A 17,203-nucleotide genomic window follows, 5' to 3' on the forward strand; every position below is an offset into this window, starting at 1 on the left:
TGGTGGAATGACCGGTCGCTCTGACGTGCAGTGACCACAAGGGGGCAGACACTCAACGCAGGAGCTGCCCAGGGGGAGTGCCACTCAGCCAGAAGCTGGGCTCATGGCTGGCAAAAGCAGTGGTGGTGGTGGTAGCCTCTCCCGCCTCCACAGCAGCGCTAAGGATGTCCAACTGCTGGCTTAGGTCCGATCCCCATGGGGAGCAGGCTTAAGCTATCAGTTGGACATCTCCAAGGGCTCTTGGACTGCAAGAGGGCACAGGCCAGGCTGAGAGACACCCCCCGACCCCATGCATGAATTTCGTGCACCAGGCCTTTAGTAACTAAATAAAACAACAAAATAAATATGCAAAAATGTTTTCCATTTCAGTTAAGTTCACTATTGAATAAAACTGAACCAGAAAAGTGGAAGACTATATGATATTATATTTAAAATTTTAATTTAAGCACTTTCACAGTTTAACCTGCATGTCTCATGTTGCCATGAAATATAAAGTGATTCATAAAGGCACAGCATTTATAAGTCAATAAGTAAATTTCTGGTCTCAAGGGATTCTAGTTATTTAAATGCCACATAATCTACTCTGATGCTTCCCATTTTTACAAAAATAAGTCTTCTTTGGTTGAATTTGGACTTTTGGAATATTGCCTTAGTTTGAAAGAACATTCTTGACACAGTTCATTACTTGTCTTTTTCCTTTTATCTCCCTTCACATTCTATTTTTATGGAGAATAAATGGTGGTCAATATTGAGAGACTAAAAAAGAAGTGAGCTGGAAGCTGGAAGCAGAGATAGAGGACATTTTTATAATTTCGGAAAATGAGATTCCTTTCCACTCCTGTTTTTCTTAAAGAGATACATCCCAGTCCCAATTAACTTTTGAGTCACAGTCCTATGATGATGACCAAAGAGTCTCAGAACTCAAAGAATCCATATTGTTCTTAAACCAAATTCAAAGAAGCTTTCTCAAATTAGCACTCTCTATTATATAAGTACTGTAAATTATTTTTTTTAAACAACCATGACTCATTATGGGACATGAATGATAAAAGGGGAGTTGGCTAACTACTAATAAGGCAAGAAGATGTGGCATTTTTATACTTCAGTAGCTATATTATGATCAATGTTAGAAGCCTTGCTATGTCCATACAATAAAATGTTTGTTTGTTTGTTTGTTTTTTTAAAAAAAACGCACACCATAATCACTTGTTTGGTCTAGCAATTGCAAAGATCAAATTGGCATAATCAATACTTTTTCAGTATTTTGAAGCACATCACAAATTTTACATTAAAGGCAATAAAATATGACTTCAAAGGAAAGAGCTCCTTTGTAGAGACTGTTGTCAAGACATTTATTTTCTCTGTGGTCTGATTGCCTCAGTGTAAAGCAATCAAATAGTCATTACTGTGCCTTAAATAAAGGCCTAATTAAAGTCCTCCTGCTCTTCTTGGCCAACACAGCTCTTATACAAAGAGTCAGAAAAAGAATATTCTCTCCAGGTTGAATTCTCATTTGTATGTGATTGCAAGGAAGTGGTATTTCTGAAATGTATGTGATTAGAACAATCTACCACAGTGGACAGAAAGTGGTGACTTCAGGCAGCACAGTCCTGGCACCGACGAGATAGGCTGGGATGCTGGTAGCCTGCGTTGTGGAGGTCTGCAGCTCAAGATTCAATAGTTTCCTCAAGCCTATGCAGTTAGTTTTATAGGCTGTGAGGGAAAAGAGACTAATAAAATAGAAAGACTGCACACTCATTCATCCATCAAAGATTTTAGGAGTGCTTGCTACCAGACACAATTTATTAGCTAAGTCTCCAATCTATAATGTGAGAGGAGAGTTTGCTTCTGAACACTGCCTTTCATGTTCTTTATGAGGAAATATCCAAGGCCTTTTATCAACTACTTCAGTTATTTGTATCCATCACTGGAGGGGTATGCTATTGTAGCAGAGCCCTCTAGTGGGAGAAAACTTCATTTCAGCATAAATGTATAAGGTCGTAGTCAAAAATAAAAATGCTACAAGCTTTTTACCTCTGAATGAGCCTTTTCTTCAGCCTGAAAAAGAGAAATGCGAAAAAATATTATAATGTCGATTCATTTCACACGAAAAATAATTATACTTTGTATTTAAAATATTATGATCTAACAAGAATATAGTAAACTGCATAATACTAACAGTAAGAACAGGGACTTTTAGAATTACAAGTGAATATTTCTTTATATATAAGCCATGTAGTACTTTAAAGTATAGGTTATTTGACTTATGGATATATAATATGCCTTAAAAGCAAAGGATAAAATTGAGATAGTATAGCTCTAAGATCCAGACCAAAAACAAAATAGTTGTAAATTATACTCTAAAAAAAATAAGGTTAAAAATGTTGGATTTTTAAAATTCAGATTATAGGATGCAGACTCCATGAAATTATAGGGATCTGCAGCCAAGTTTTAGGAGTTCTAATTGTATCCTGTGATTTACAGATCATAAAGAATGCCCAAAAAAGCTGCAGGAAAAATATTGACCTCTACTGATAACCACCGAAATCAGGTCTTTAGTTTCTATTTTCTTTTAGTTTTCCTAATGGTTATTAATTATGTTTATTTGGCTGCAAGTCAGGAAAACACTAAGATATCCAGGGTAAAGGTGGTGATCAAAGTGGCTGAGGAAAATCAGTTAATGCAGATTATGCAAAGGAGGATGGCTGCAAAAACTGGAGGAGCGTTTTGGCTTCAGTTGCAGAAGACTCCAGTTCTGCTTTCCTTCTCTGGGCTGGGATGCACAATGCCAGAGGATGGATTGTGCGCACCGTTACATCTGGGGAACTCTCTCATTCTGGAAGCAGCTGGAGAATGCATAATATCGCTGAACACTACAAGTCTGCTTATTGCTTTGAGCAGATCCAAAGCTGAAAAACAATCTCTTATCTCTTTTGGGGGGATTGCCTGATTAATTGATGCAGATAATATCTGAACCACTTTTTATGTCTTTACACCTTCTTTTCCTCCAGAAAACATAAAGCACAACAAAGTATTTTAAACATTGAAATATTTTTATGTGTAAGCATCTTTTGAGTTTTGTCTTTCTTATTTCTCTACTCTTAAAAATAATGTATAGTTAGTGGTTAAATAAAAAAGTGGTTAAGTAGTGGAATCTTAGTAGCCTTTATAAGAAAATTTTTTTAAAAAAATAAATGCTAACATAAAGCTTGAATATTTACATCTCAACTTTAATTTTTAAGTAAAAACATTTTTAAAATTTAATAATGTCAAGGTTTCATATAAGTTTGGTTTCTGAATCATAAGTAGGGGAGAAATTTTAAAATAAAAATTTCATAAAATCAAGAGAAAGCTGCAGGGTGTTTGCCATACGATATAGAACACAATTAATTATGACTACCTGATTTTCCTAGAACTTTGCATATATATTGCCAGTTTATTCTGCCCAAATCCTGCTTCTAGGCTTTCAAAGATTTTAGGAAACTAATACTCAATAAATAACTTGTGTATTTCAAACCACCAATGTATTCTATATTTTATAATCAGGAAATGGTCACTTTTTTTCATTAAACATGCCCAGGATAAGTTACATATACTAGTTATAAGTAATTATTACATATATTAATTCTTTATATAATGACTTTCCTTATTGCTGACTTTTCAGCATTATCTTTTGCTTTAATATTCACCTTCTTTCCTACACTTGGCTCTTAATACTGGTTAGGTGTTACTATAAAGTTGAAGCAATAAACAAGAATATTATTTTTTCCAGTGGGTTAGGCATGGCATGATATTGTTTCCATTTTAAACAATGATTTTAAAGCAGGCCCAATGTACTGAAGGACGGTAAACATTATAAAATACCTTACCTAAAAAATATATATGAGATTATTCTGTAAGCCATTGTTGGCCATTCATTCATCCGTTCAAATTTACAAATTAAAAAATGTATTTACTTTAGTATTAGCTGTGCCTTAGTAAAAATGCTAAAGGGGTCTACAATAAACTAAACATGTCCCTTGCTCTTATTATACCTACACAAATTAGATTCCGACCACAAATCAGGTTCAAGAAAGTTTTTAATATACAATATAGCCATTCAGAAAACAACTATTGCAAAAATAGAAAAGTGTAAATGCATTACAGTTTCAGGCATATGAAGAATAAAAAGGGCCCTAACCGATTTGGCTCAGTGGATAGAGTGTCGACCTATGGACTGAAGGGTCCCCGGGTTGATTCCGGTCAAGGGCATGTACCTGGGTTATGGGCACATCCCCAGTAGGAGGTGTGCAGGAGGCAGCTGATAGATGTTTCTCTCTCATCGGTGTTTTTAACTCTCTATCCCTCTCCCTTCCTCTCTGTAAAAAAATCAATAAAATATATTTTAAAGGGTTCTGGGACCTAAGAATAAAATTGCATAGCTTCCTAGGCTATCTTTTATTTTCTCACTTTCCATAAGTAATATATGGGTAATGAGGAGTTTTCCTCTCCTATGAGAAATCCATAGCACAATAACAACAACCAAACTCGACTTCAGGACGAAAAGAAGAGGAGGTGGAGACAGACGGGCCTGAAAGCACAGGCCAATATCTACAGGGGGCGAGGCCAGGACACTGTAACCCCGGAGGAATTTCATCTCAATGTTCTTGGATATTTTGTTTATTTTTAAAAATAAATTTAATTTTTTTTAAGTCAAAGCTCAGATTTCACAGCGTTGGTTTGGATTAAAAACAAGCACAGAAAGGTAATAACCTGGCAGATCGGACTGGGCCTGTCATCTGTAATGAGTTTGCGACCTCCCAGAATCTTTCGGCTCAGGAATTCTAGAAGGTGATTTACACACTTTATAACAAGACACAAATGAAAATTTTTCCCAATTATAATTGGTAGAGGTTTTAATAAAGCTACGTGTGAAGAAAGAATTCTTCCAATGGGATTTGTTAGATTGGTGGTTTTACAGGTAACGTTTCTGCCCAACAAGCCATCTTTGTTAGTGTGTTTTAATATTTTAAAGCAAAATATATAATTCCATAAATTGCATAAATGAGAGCATTGCAGTAAACATGGTTTATACCCATGTTTAATAGAAACAGTATTTTACCTAATATAGTGCCTAATGTTCGTGCAAAAAGGGAAACTTTTTCTTCCTGAACACTAATTATTTTTTTCTTTTTCTCTGCCCCCCCCCCTCAGCATTTTATTGAATTTATTGGAATGACACTGGTTAACAAATTATATGGGTTTCAGGTGCACAACTCTACAACACATCGTCTATATTAAACACTAATTATTTTATGAAGGGACACCATGTACAGTTGTGTTAGTTGTGCAGGGCATACTTCAAATGATACTATTACATGGACTATGATATAAATGGTGCTTTCTAGAACCACACAATTAACAACATTTTGTGATTTATGGTATACAATGTCCCTGGTCTTATCTAATTATTTCAGAAAAAACATGAGTACATCTGTCTGCTGTTTTCCAACTTTATTTTATAGGTATAGTCCAAAGAAATTTAGCAACTTGCCTGATGCCACATAATCATTACTCATATAGTCAGGCAAGAATGCAAATCAACAGAATCTTTACCCGGAGTCCTTAAGAAGGCATAAAAATAATGATAAATTGCCTTTTCACTTCCTATTTAAAAAGCACTTCCACAGATATTTTATCATTGTCAATTAAATCTCAGTGCATGTAAGGAGGGTTAGAGATAAAATAACTCCTCCTGACCTTTAATTTTTCTCTTTATTAATTCTCCAATTATGCATTGTTTTATTGCAGGTTACTTGTTAATTCAAGTATATAATTTACATCATTTCTAATACAACTATTTAAATTTACTAATTTCCTAATAATATCACCTTCTCATGTGGCTTGATCACCTAACCATGTGGCTTTTCACACTTAACACCAGGACCCAATTCATCTCTAAATATTGGCCAATAAATTTGTGTATATAGTCTCTTTATTTTCATCTCTGTTCACATTTCATTTTGCACTCTCAATACTTCTCACTTATGTTTCCTAACTTAAATGAGAAGCATTTTTTAAATGTACTTCCTTTGTTCCCAGTAAACTTGCAATATCCAATATAGTAGCTACTTGACATATATGCTTTTTAAAATTTAAATTAATTAAATTAAAATTTTTTGACTCTTCTGTCACAAGAGAGACACACTTCAAATACCCAATAGTCATGTGTGGTTTCTCCATTAGACAGTGCAGTTATAGAACAGTTTTATTACCACAGAAGATCTATTGGACTCTGGAATACACTAATTAGTCATTTGTTTTCTTCTACCCATGCTTTTTTTATTTTTGAGTTTTTCTTATGTTTCATAAAGATAGTTTTATCCAAATGTTGTTACAAAATATTTAAAATTTGTGTATAATTAAAATCTATAAATATAAAAGGCTAACATGCAAAGTGTCCCTGCAGGAGTTCAATCAGGAGACGGAATTCTATCACTTGCAATGATGCGCACTGACCACCAGGGGGCGGCACGGAATGAAGAAAGGCCTTGGCCAGCAGCAGGAAGCCAGGGAAGGGAGGCCTCAGCCAGGAACCAGAAGGCCCTGATTGCCAGCCAGGCCTAGGGACCCTACCCATGCACACATTTTGTGCACCCCTCCAGTATGATTATAATGATGCTGCATTTTTTCATGTTAGATAGAGACTTCAGTTGCAATGGCTTCAGTCAGAATACATCTCCCTGATAGTGGCATTAGCTCAATAGGAGGGATTCTAGCTCTTAACATATTCCTTTTAGGCATTTTTCCCAATACATTTTCACATTTCTCACTTCTTTACCTAGTTGCCTAACATAGTAGATTTATCTAAACACTTATAGTGATTTCTTCAGTTATAGAATCTATTGGCAATTTTAATCATTAAAAGGAGAAATGATAAAAAAATATATATTGTGTTTGCTGGTGATAGTCTAATTTTGAGTAACTATGTAAACCAATAAATATTAAGATGAATTTATAAAAAGAAGGAAATAACATTTGAACCTAACAAAAAGAGTGGAAAAAAAAAATCAGTATTTCCCTTAATGCTTAATTGCTCAGTTAACAGCCAAGGCTGTGAACTTTTTATGAACCTTTCAATGTTGGATTAATAATTATTCATACTGCCGAAACCGGTTTGGCTCAGTGGATATCCCTCTCCCTTCCTCTCTGTAAAAAATCAATAAAATATATATATATATATAAATAATTATTCATACTACTCAAGTCTCAGTGAAATTCAGTAAACTAACTATACTTCACTCTTACCTAGGCATGAAAGAACCCTCCTATAAAAATAAAATCCTAAAGACTAATCTTTTAAAAAATATTAAATTATGTTAAGTAGACAGAAAACTCACCTTGGTAAAAATAAAATATAATTTCACATATTGGGAAAATGAGTTGACAGATTGGCATTTCTCTCTTAAGAAATAAAGTTTTAAAAACTACATTCTGCCGAAACCGGTTTGGCTCAGTGGATAGAGCGTCGGCCTGCGGACTGAAAGGGCCCAGCTTCGATTCTGGTCAAGGGCATGTGCCTGGGTTGCGGGCACATCCCCAGTGGGGGGTGTGCAGGAGGCGGCTGATCGATATTTCTCTCTCATCAATGTTTCTAACTCTCTATCTCTCTCCTTTTCTCTCTGTAAAAAATCAATAAAATATATTTAAAAAAAAAACTACATTCTATTTCAGAAGATTATAAAAAATATCTAAGCTTTGGAAGCCTTTATTCTTTGGTATAATATTTTCAAAAAAAATAAACTTTAACAATACAATAAAAAAAATACCATAGAACAATGCAATGATCAGTCACAGCTCACGGAACCAAATAAGGAAAACAATTCAATATTATAAAATTATGGTAGCGCATACTACATGATTTCAGGGACTCCAAGTTATACCCTCACAGGTTTTGTGAAATTCAGTTTTCCTTCCATCAATGGATTATAATGAGTACACAGAAGTCAAGTGGAAGCACAGGGAAGTGGACCACAGAAGAGCTATTACAGTATTGCCAGCTTATCGGGGAGGCAGTAGCTTAGCACATTTCACTCACAGCCCTTATTTCACTGCGCAACTTCCGTGTAAATGTCAGTCTCCTTAATCATGTGTATGCCTGGCAAAGGCAGGAGCTTTCCCTTAACAGCCAATACTTACTGTAGAGTAAAGAGAAGAAGTGCTGGACACCAGTGATAACGAAGAGCCATGAACTGGGGAAAACAAAAGAGAACAAGAGGTAGTTTGAAGCATCTGCTCCGGAACACTATGTCTTTACGAGAGTGAAGAGCAGGGAATAAAATCGGAACTGCTCGACAAAAGAACCCGAGAATAAGTCTGTTATCATTTTTTTGTACATAAAACATTGAGGCATGGAAAGATTGCATACCTATCCCCTAAAATACCTTATTTATCATGTTATAGAGGGATGTTTTGCACATGTTGAAAACTATAGTAAACGCCTACAGATTTAATAATCAGAAAAGAATAAAAACCTTAACTACAGTTGCCATAAACCTTAAAACTTTAAAAAGCTTTATGTATTTGATTTTATTTTGTTTTGATACAACAAAAATACATTTTTAATATTTTTCTCCATGTACTTCTAGGAAAGTAAGCATTTTATCCAGTTTTCTAGTTCATTATTTCTGATGAGTTGATTATGATTTTTTAAATGGAGAATTAATGTTTCTTTTGTAATTTTAGTGATAGGAAAATACTTCTTCTTTCAAGGTGGTGTCTCACTGAAATTAAGAATGGAAATTGCATAGTGTTTCTTATCCAGGTATATCAAAATACCATCTCAATTAACAGAGTGCTGTATATATCTGCACATTCACTATATTAAGCCCAAAATGTGGATAAAATTGTGCTTAATTATATTTGTAGAAAAGTCCTTAGTCTTTTCAGTGTGGGATATTATGAAGTTATTTCTGCTTAAACTTTAGTTGAGTACACACAATATGACAGGACTACAAAATGAATGACAATATCCTAGGAGCTTAAAAAGAAGTAGAAAGATACACAACTAAAAAGATGACTACAATATAACATAAATATGATCGAGAGCAATGATGGGTATGACAAGAACACTTGGGAGGTGCTTACACCCTGGTCTGGAGAGGACGGGGAAAACTACAAATATTACCATTCTGTGAGACCTGAAAAAAGTTAGCCTTTTTTTTTTTTTAAAGCACATTCTTTCAACCTGGTGTGCACTAGTGAGGTATACCAGGAAGAATGAATCTGGAGATCCATTTTCAGTTAATTTTCTGCTACTTTTGCAGTATTTCTGCCATTTACTGTATTACTTATGATCACCTAATACTTATAGGTCTATGAACTTAGAGTTTGTGACTTAGTTTCCTGATCTTTCACTGTGAGCATTGGGCAGTGCATCCTTAAACTCCCTTCTATCTCTCTAGCCCAATGATTCCTTGATTCTAGACCACACTTTAAGAATTATAATAATTCAGTATTCAATGCATAGCCATCAAAAAGCCATCTTGCCCACTCGGGCTCTTGTCCAGAAATGCAGATTATTTAATCTTCCTAAATGGAAGGCCAGAGTCTCCCAGCATATGAACAGCATTCTGCTTGTAAACGAGGCACTCTAGAAACCCATCAGCATGCTTCGGAAGTTATTTCTGCAGTGTTATAAGAGGCCTGCCTATGAAGAGGGTGACAGAACCATTTCAGAAAAGCAGAGACAACACTGGAGATTATTTATCTCTTTTTCTATCTGCACTGCAGTAATCAGGCAACTCTCAGGGTAGAACCCACTCTTTCTCACAGTGAGCTCAGTGGTTTGGTGACTATCCCAAAAGCAGTGGCCACTGTGGTGAACCAATCTTAGTGCCAGCACCTTACGCGCACAGTGGTGACCTGAAAGCCATGAGCTAATTTTCACAGCTGCCTGAGCTTTCAACCAGAGATACTTTAAATAAGAAGGTAGGGAGGGGGCAGAGAAAGAAACAAAACTATTCTTTAATTTCATCCTCATAACAAACCTGTGGAATTACAGGTGCAGAAATTAGGGGTAATAAAGTTAGGAAATTTGCTCATGTTCATTCCACAAATAAATGGATGGCCAGAGGCTTAAGCCCTAGTAAGTTTCAAGACCAGAAGTACTTTCTTTTATACATAATTATTAAGGAATAGCAGAGTACAGACAATTTAATGTTTGATTTTATTCTAATCAATTTGAACTTATACATTTACTGTTATTCTACCTTTAACTGATATGCTTTATAATGTGAGTGCCATGTATCATTTATGAGCACTTAAAAATCATTCATTAAATCAAAGAGGAAAATCTCCCAGGATTATTATCAACTTTGACATTTGAGGTTTTATAGTTTGGAAAATTATATACATTTGAAAATCAATTAAGCCTCCTGAAGTTTTTATAAGGTGTTCGTGTAGCACTTTACAACTACAAATAAATTTATTGGGACAGGTGAGAATTTCATTGCATTAAATAAGGAAATGTAACTTATAAAGCAAAAAGTAGATACAATATTAATTAAAAATGATATGATATAAAACTAACACAAGAGGGAGTTTCTGAGAACATGGTAATTTCATAAGATAAGTTTTTTTCTGGTTCTTGTATCCTTATGGCCTTTTAACAGAGATGTCAAACAAAACATTCACTCTGACATTTGATATGTGAGGGCAAATAGTAATTATGTAATTTTTTGCATGAGAATTTATTCTGAACTATTCTATAGTCCACTATTAATCGAAACAATTTCTGGCATATTTCCAAATACATAAAGAAAAAGTAATGCAGACTGAAACTTCTTCAAGCTTCAGGGCTCATCAAATAAGAGTTCACACACTCCTCTATTTACTCTGCAGGAATTCTTGTGACATGAGTGATGTGATAGTTTTAATCTCAGAGTTAAATAAAGTAACCTCACTGGTATCTCCCCCCACACCTACCTTCTTCCATGCTGTCTCGGAAGGAGCCTGAGTGGCTGATGGCGCGGGGCCTTTCCTCCAGAGACGTGGCACTCCCACAGAGCTGGGCGTCATCGTAGAGGTCGAAGGAAGAGTCCTGAGCTGGGATGCTATTTGAGCGCATCATGCTGGGCCCGGGAAGGTTAAATTGAGACAGATTTGTTGGACTCACTGAAAAACAAAGCACACATAGCCTGTTATTATGGGGCTTGGATGATAAAACTCGCAGGTTGATAGAAAGTGAAAACGTGATTCTGATTCTTATGGAAGCATCAATCTATAGGGTGTGCCTGTTTAAGATAAGCCAAGAGTCTGCCTCTGAAATGGTCACTAACAGGTGCAGGGAGGCCATCTTTTCTCCCAGCACTTTCATGAGAGCAGTATGTCAATCACTAAAGTAATATTAAACAAAACCAGCAAGTTACCTCTATTGTTCATGTTAGAAATATAACATGACATTTTCTGGTAGCCTATGAAGAAAAGATTGTCTTCCTAGAGTCTGCAGGTTTCTTTTTAGAGAAGAATATGCTACTTTAATGGGAAAAGAAAAAACAAGAAATCTAAATTTCCCAAGCTTCCAGGAAAAGACTATCATTTTGAGTTTTGATGTAGGTCTCTTCCAGCTAAGATTCTATGTTTCCATAAGTATAGAAGAAAGGGATTAATTCTGAATAGCTTGAAGGGTGAGCAGAGAAAGTGAGGTAGAAGGTCATTCAAGGTGGAGGGACCCCTGGGAGCACAAACATAGATACAAAGCACTTCCATAAAAGGGTGTTTAAACGTCACTCTGTATGCAGGAGAGTCCACCAAATACACAGAACTTGGCAGTTGCAGGTTGATAGCAAATTTTCTATCGGTAACCCTTGCACAAGGTGAAAAACCAATCTGAGCAATTGTTACCACTCGTGGGAAGATGACAATGGGTCTTACCAGGTTTGAGATGCCTCGCTGGGACTGTCATCAATCGTAAAGTTTTACCCAAAAATGTATTTTGGATGGAAAAAATGGGTCTATTAAATAATAGCTGGCATGTTTAGACTTCTTACATCCTTGTGTTTATACCAATGATTTTGTCTTTTATACAAATGATACTGAGCACAAAGTAAGCCAACGGCTAAGCTAGTGAGTGATTTTTTTTTATCATATTTGTCCAAAGTTTTTCGCCGTGCATTAATTTAATAGAAAATTTCATAAGCATTTGAGGGTTTTAACTTTAATAATTATTTCTATTTTTCTACAAATAAGATAATTAATTTTGTTATAGGGGTTTTTTAATACATTTTAAGAAAACACAAGGAGATGTCTTACTCCTTTTAAAGTGTAAAAACTCCCCTAGGCTTGGAGTCGGGTGTTGGAACCAGTGATTGTCTCTGCTTCTTACTAGTGGTGGGGTTTCTTTTCAGGCCTGCGCCCCTTGGGATCTTAGAATGTAAAATAACAACCTATGTCAAGCGGTTGTCATGAGCAACAAACTGCATACTATTTGGAAATTATTTCCTGAACAGTAAGTAATCACACAAATAAAAGTACTCCTAGGGCGCCTTTATCACCTCTTTAAACGAACAATTTTGGGGAGAGATACAGGGGCTCCTGTGAGGGTGGGTGGAGAGAGGAAGGAGGTGAGAATGCTGTTTCAGACTATTTTACCCAGGTTGGAGAAGTGGTATTTTCCTGTGGCCGACGCTGACATGGCGGACGGGGAGACCAGAGGCGACGGGCTGCCGGTGTCCTGCAGCCCTCCGGTGGAATGCGAGCGCAGCCACTCTTTGCCCTCTTCTTGGTGGGCCTGCCGAGACGACGGGGTGTATCTGCAAAACAGCACAGCTGAGGCACCTGAGCACAGCTAAAGGGCAAAGCGACAGCCGGAGAGGGGGCACGTGAGAGGAGCTTACTGTTCAGACTGCACAACGTTCTCAAATAGATTGAATTGAACGGTAAGTGCTTAGTTCTTCCAGATGATTTGACACCATCTGTTTGAATCTCACAGGGATATGAAAAGAGAATTTTGAAAAAAAAAAAGTATGCTTTTGTGAGAGATGCAGTGGAAAACTGTAAACAAGGAGCAGGCAGCCGAGTTAATGGAGAAGGACTCAAAAGCACAGTGCGCAGGAGGGTTGAGAAAGGGTGAAAACATAGACTGAAAATGGTGGACAAGGGAATTGGAGTGATGGTCATAGAAAAGCAGAGGGAATGGAACATAAATTAACAGCTCTCTTTTTCTTTTTTTTAAGTAAAGGAGTATATTTACTGGTTAAAATGCCACTTGACATCAGATCTAGATTTAAAAAAAAAAAAAAAAAAAAAAGAAGGGAGAATGTTCTTACTTTATTAGAAAACTAGAGGCCCGATGCACAAAATTTGTGCAAGGGGGTTGGCCCTCTCAGCCACGGCGGCTTGCCTCAGTCCTCGCAGCCCTGGCTTCATCGGGAAGGTCGTCCGGAAGGACGTCCGGTCTAATTAGCATATTACACTATTATTATTATAGATACACTGTAGAACAGAATCTTAAAATGGACTAATTGCAAGCTGTTTGCTATTGATGGGGAACTGGAGATAAAAGGGATACTGTGGAAGACCTACTTGGCCAGTACTCACTTTCAACCAGAATAAGTAAGTTCTTAGCACCAAAGAGCAATCAATTTGTTATGTTCATACGGTGCCATAGCTCCATTATAGTTCATTTTATATCCCCCCTCTAATAAAAGTGTGCAACAATGGATGGGCATGAATTATATTTTCTTTTTATTTTTTATGATGAACTGAAAAGTTATTTTGAGATTATGTAACACTAGACTAATTAATATTTAAATTAATCTGATACATATAACCACTCTTAAAAAAACAACAACAGAAATTAAAGCTGTTGAATTTTTACCAAAAAAATTCATTAAAAATTCATACCTAATTATAGTATTTGGTATTTGTCCTCTGATGATGACAATGTGTTTTGCTTGCTTCAAATTAGAGCATCCTTTCAACATTACCTTACACTATATGGGATTTGAGGTCTTGCAAGCATATGCCCCCAACATGCAAAAGTTAGGGAAGTTAATTTTAATTTCCAGAAGTGATTTCTGCATTCTACCAAAGTTGCTGCCCCCATAAATGGTATTTACATTGGATTTAACTTGGGTCTCATCCTCTATGAGCTTCTCTACCTGAGGGCTATCTCACCTACTCCTCAGACCTGAGAAAGGTTTAAAAGTGATATCATCCTCAATATCAGGTGCTTCACTGCAAACAAACAAAGAGGAAGAAAGACAGCACACACAGTTTAAGTAACAACAGAGAAAGAAAGGCAGCAATTGTGCCAAGAGCATATATACCTTAGTCCCTTTTTGGGTAGTGTATTTCTGTCAAGTTGTATGCTGTTAAAACAAAGAAAATCCCTAAGGACATAATGTAAACAAAACTTCCAAGTTACACATCCAACAAAAGTGGTTCTCTGTTTGAACTACACAAAATAAACTTTTTGAAACACATATTTAATGCTTAACTCTTCGGAAAAGGACTACCAAAGGTGACCAGATGTCTACTGTTGCAACACATGTGTGCTCCTTTCTAACCCATTTACAATCAATTACAACTTAGTGACAGGATTATTAGAACATAGATTAAATCATATGTTAGAATAATTCCTCTCAATATTCTATTTGCCTAATAGTTTATAGGTTTTTTCTCTTCATGCCACTGACTAGACTTCAGCTATGCAAGAGAAACATAGAGGTAGAATCGAGATAGACTTGCTCTATTAAGTTAAATTGACAAGTTCTGACAGGCAGAGAAGTTACAAATATTATTTAGTATTTATTTTTGTATTCAAATTACTTTTAATAAAAACAAAGGGAGATTTATTCCCATTTTCATATAAAAGAACAAACGACATATAATAAACCTCTGCTTGAAACTTAATGTGCTTGGCATCATTTATTTACATATTTTAATGAAATTAAACTATGTCATTTTTGGAAATTATAAATTAGGTATTTTAAAGGCTATATGCTTTATCATTATCTATTTTAAAGAATTCTCAAAGGAATTCTCAATTAGTTGTAGAAAGAGATGAAAGAATGTGTCTGGAGAAAATGAGAAATAGCTTCTCTAAAAATAGAGGAAGAGGGTTTCAACAATTAAGTGGGACAGATCTTGAGATTTCTGTTGTAATCTCTGGCATGTGGATAACCAAGTAATACAATTAATTTGAATTTGCAGAATTATAGCTCTCTTTCATTAGAACCTCAAATGATCAAAATTAAATACACAGGATATATGCGTAATGAGATGACATAGCATGAATGAAATTTAATTCACATTGACTTGAATTTTAATCACTCAAAAGCAAAGCTAAAATGTTTTCTTCTGTGTGTACTCCATTACTTGGCTCTGCAATATAAAGCATCCAAAGGCATTCTAAAACTCTAATTTATTTTTTGAGAGTGTCCTCATTAGGTAATTACCGTATTATGAGAGGCCAGTTCTAATATATATCTTGACTATAAAAGTATTTTTAGTAGTGTGGCTAAACAAACAAAAAGAAATCACACTGAACAAATACAAGAAACTTCTAAACTACATTGTGTTAAAGCATTAATATGATTATAGGCCATTTTAAAGATTATCTTTTTCATGTGTACAAATTTACAAAAGTTTAACATTGTAGAGGAAATTGAATATAGGCACTGTTTTGCCAATGTTATCAATGGTATAAAAAATTATATGTTTATATCATGCAGAAAACAATGAAAAAAAATTTAAAAAATATATTAAAAATTAAAAATATATTTAAAAATTAAAAAACTTTAGGTAGAAATATCTGTTTAAATATAAATATTAATGATTTTATAATGTAGACACTTTCCACAAACCCTGAAACATCACAAACTCATATGCCTGCAAGGGCCAGGCAGGCCATGGAAATGAGTGGAGTGGGGATTTTAGTCAGTAAACTGAAAAGGACAGTCACTGTTTGTCTAAAGCCAATGGACACTGTGCAGGACAATGAAGGCTGTGTTATCAGATCGGACATTTAAAGACAAGCCAGAACTTCCTAAAGTTGGTTACTACTTTAAATTATTTTTCAAATTTGGTTAAGTCACATAAAACGAAACAAACAAAACAAATATGAACTGGTTATGGCCTAAGGCAGTGGTTGGTAAATTCATCAGTCAACAGAGCCAAATATCAACAGCACAACAACTGAAATTTCTTTTGAGAGCCAAATTTTTTAAACTTAAACTATATAGGTAGGTACACTGTTATTAACTTAATTAGGGAACTCCTAAGGCTTAGGAAGAGCCACACTCAAGGGGCCAAAAAGCCGCATGTGACTCGCGAGCCACAGTTTGTCAACCACGGGCCTAAGGGCTACTAATGATTAGAGTAGCTAAAGGGAAAATTCTTATAGGTTACTGGTTTACTTATTGCTGGTTTGTTTATTATTTTATGATATTTTATCTTCTTTTAAAGGTAATAAAGATAATTTTAAAGAAAAATTAAAATCTTTATTAAAAACTGAGTCAATAGTACTAGAATACGGATATCAATAAACTAGATATTGTAGATGAAAAGGTTAAGTCATGAGCTTCTGTTTACCTCTATTACCTGACTCTGATTATGTGGTCTTCGGTATTTACATTGCAGCACACTTTCTTTCAGGTATGGCATTTTGGTTTCCTTAGTGTTCTCAACATTCTACTGACTGCTTAATTGTAACTAAGCCAGCATCTCTGATAGGATCTAATTTTCTCTTCAATAGATCATACACTGTTTTGAATGTGCTTTGAAGGACTATTAGTAGAAGAAACTACTTTCAATTTTGTTCCCAAGAAAGAAAAAGCATAACTTCTTATATTAGAAATTATTTCAAATCAGTAATTTACTGGAACTAATCAATACTTATATCATATTTAATTTTCATAGTTTAATTGTCATCAATATATTTTACTAAGAATCAATGGAAAACATTAGCTTACTCAAAATTAATTTAAAGTTTGCTTTAGAAAAATTGTTCATCTGGCTATTTCTAATATTAGAAGACTCATTTGTAAAACTGGTCTATTTCAAAGAATGAACAACAGTTAAAGATTTGCTTAAAGAGAATAAGTAACTGTCTATTTGCCAGTGCATTTGTATAGCAAAAATGTATATTGAGTTATAAAATATAGATCAAAGTAAAATATTAACATTGCATTTATGTTTTTTATATATATATATATGTATA

The 17,203-nt window shown here is 35.1% G+C and overlaps 1 protein-coding gene across 1 annotated transcript in view; it reads right to left on the reverse strand.

The window, feature by feature from the left end:
* Nucleotides 1-17,203, reverse strand: part of NAV3 (neuron navigator 3) — a 351,070-nt gene that overhangs the window by 69,186 nt on the left and 264,681 nt on the right. Inside the window, 5 exon segments of the mRNA XM_015561356.1 lie at nucleotides 2,035-2,058; nucleotides 8,179-8,231; nucleotides 10,966-11,154; nucleotides 12,631-12,791; nucleotides 14,310-14,351. Coding sequence (XP_015416842.1) covers nucleotides 2,035-2,058; nucleotides 8,179-8,231; nucleotides 10,966-11,154; nucleotides 12,631-12,791; nucleotides 14,310-14,351 — 469 coding nt within the window.

Source organism: Myotis davidii, unplaced genomic scaffold (genome assembly GCF_000327345.1).
Source record: "Myotis davidii unplaced genomic scaffold, ASM32734v1 scaffold415, whole genome shotgun sequence".
NCBI classification, from domain to species: domain Eukaryota; kingdom Metazoa; phylum Chordata; class Mammalia; order Chiroptera; family Vespertilionidae; genus Myotis; species Myotis davidii.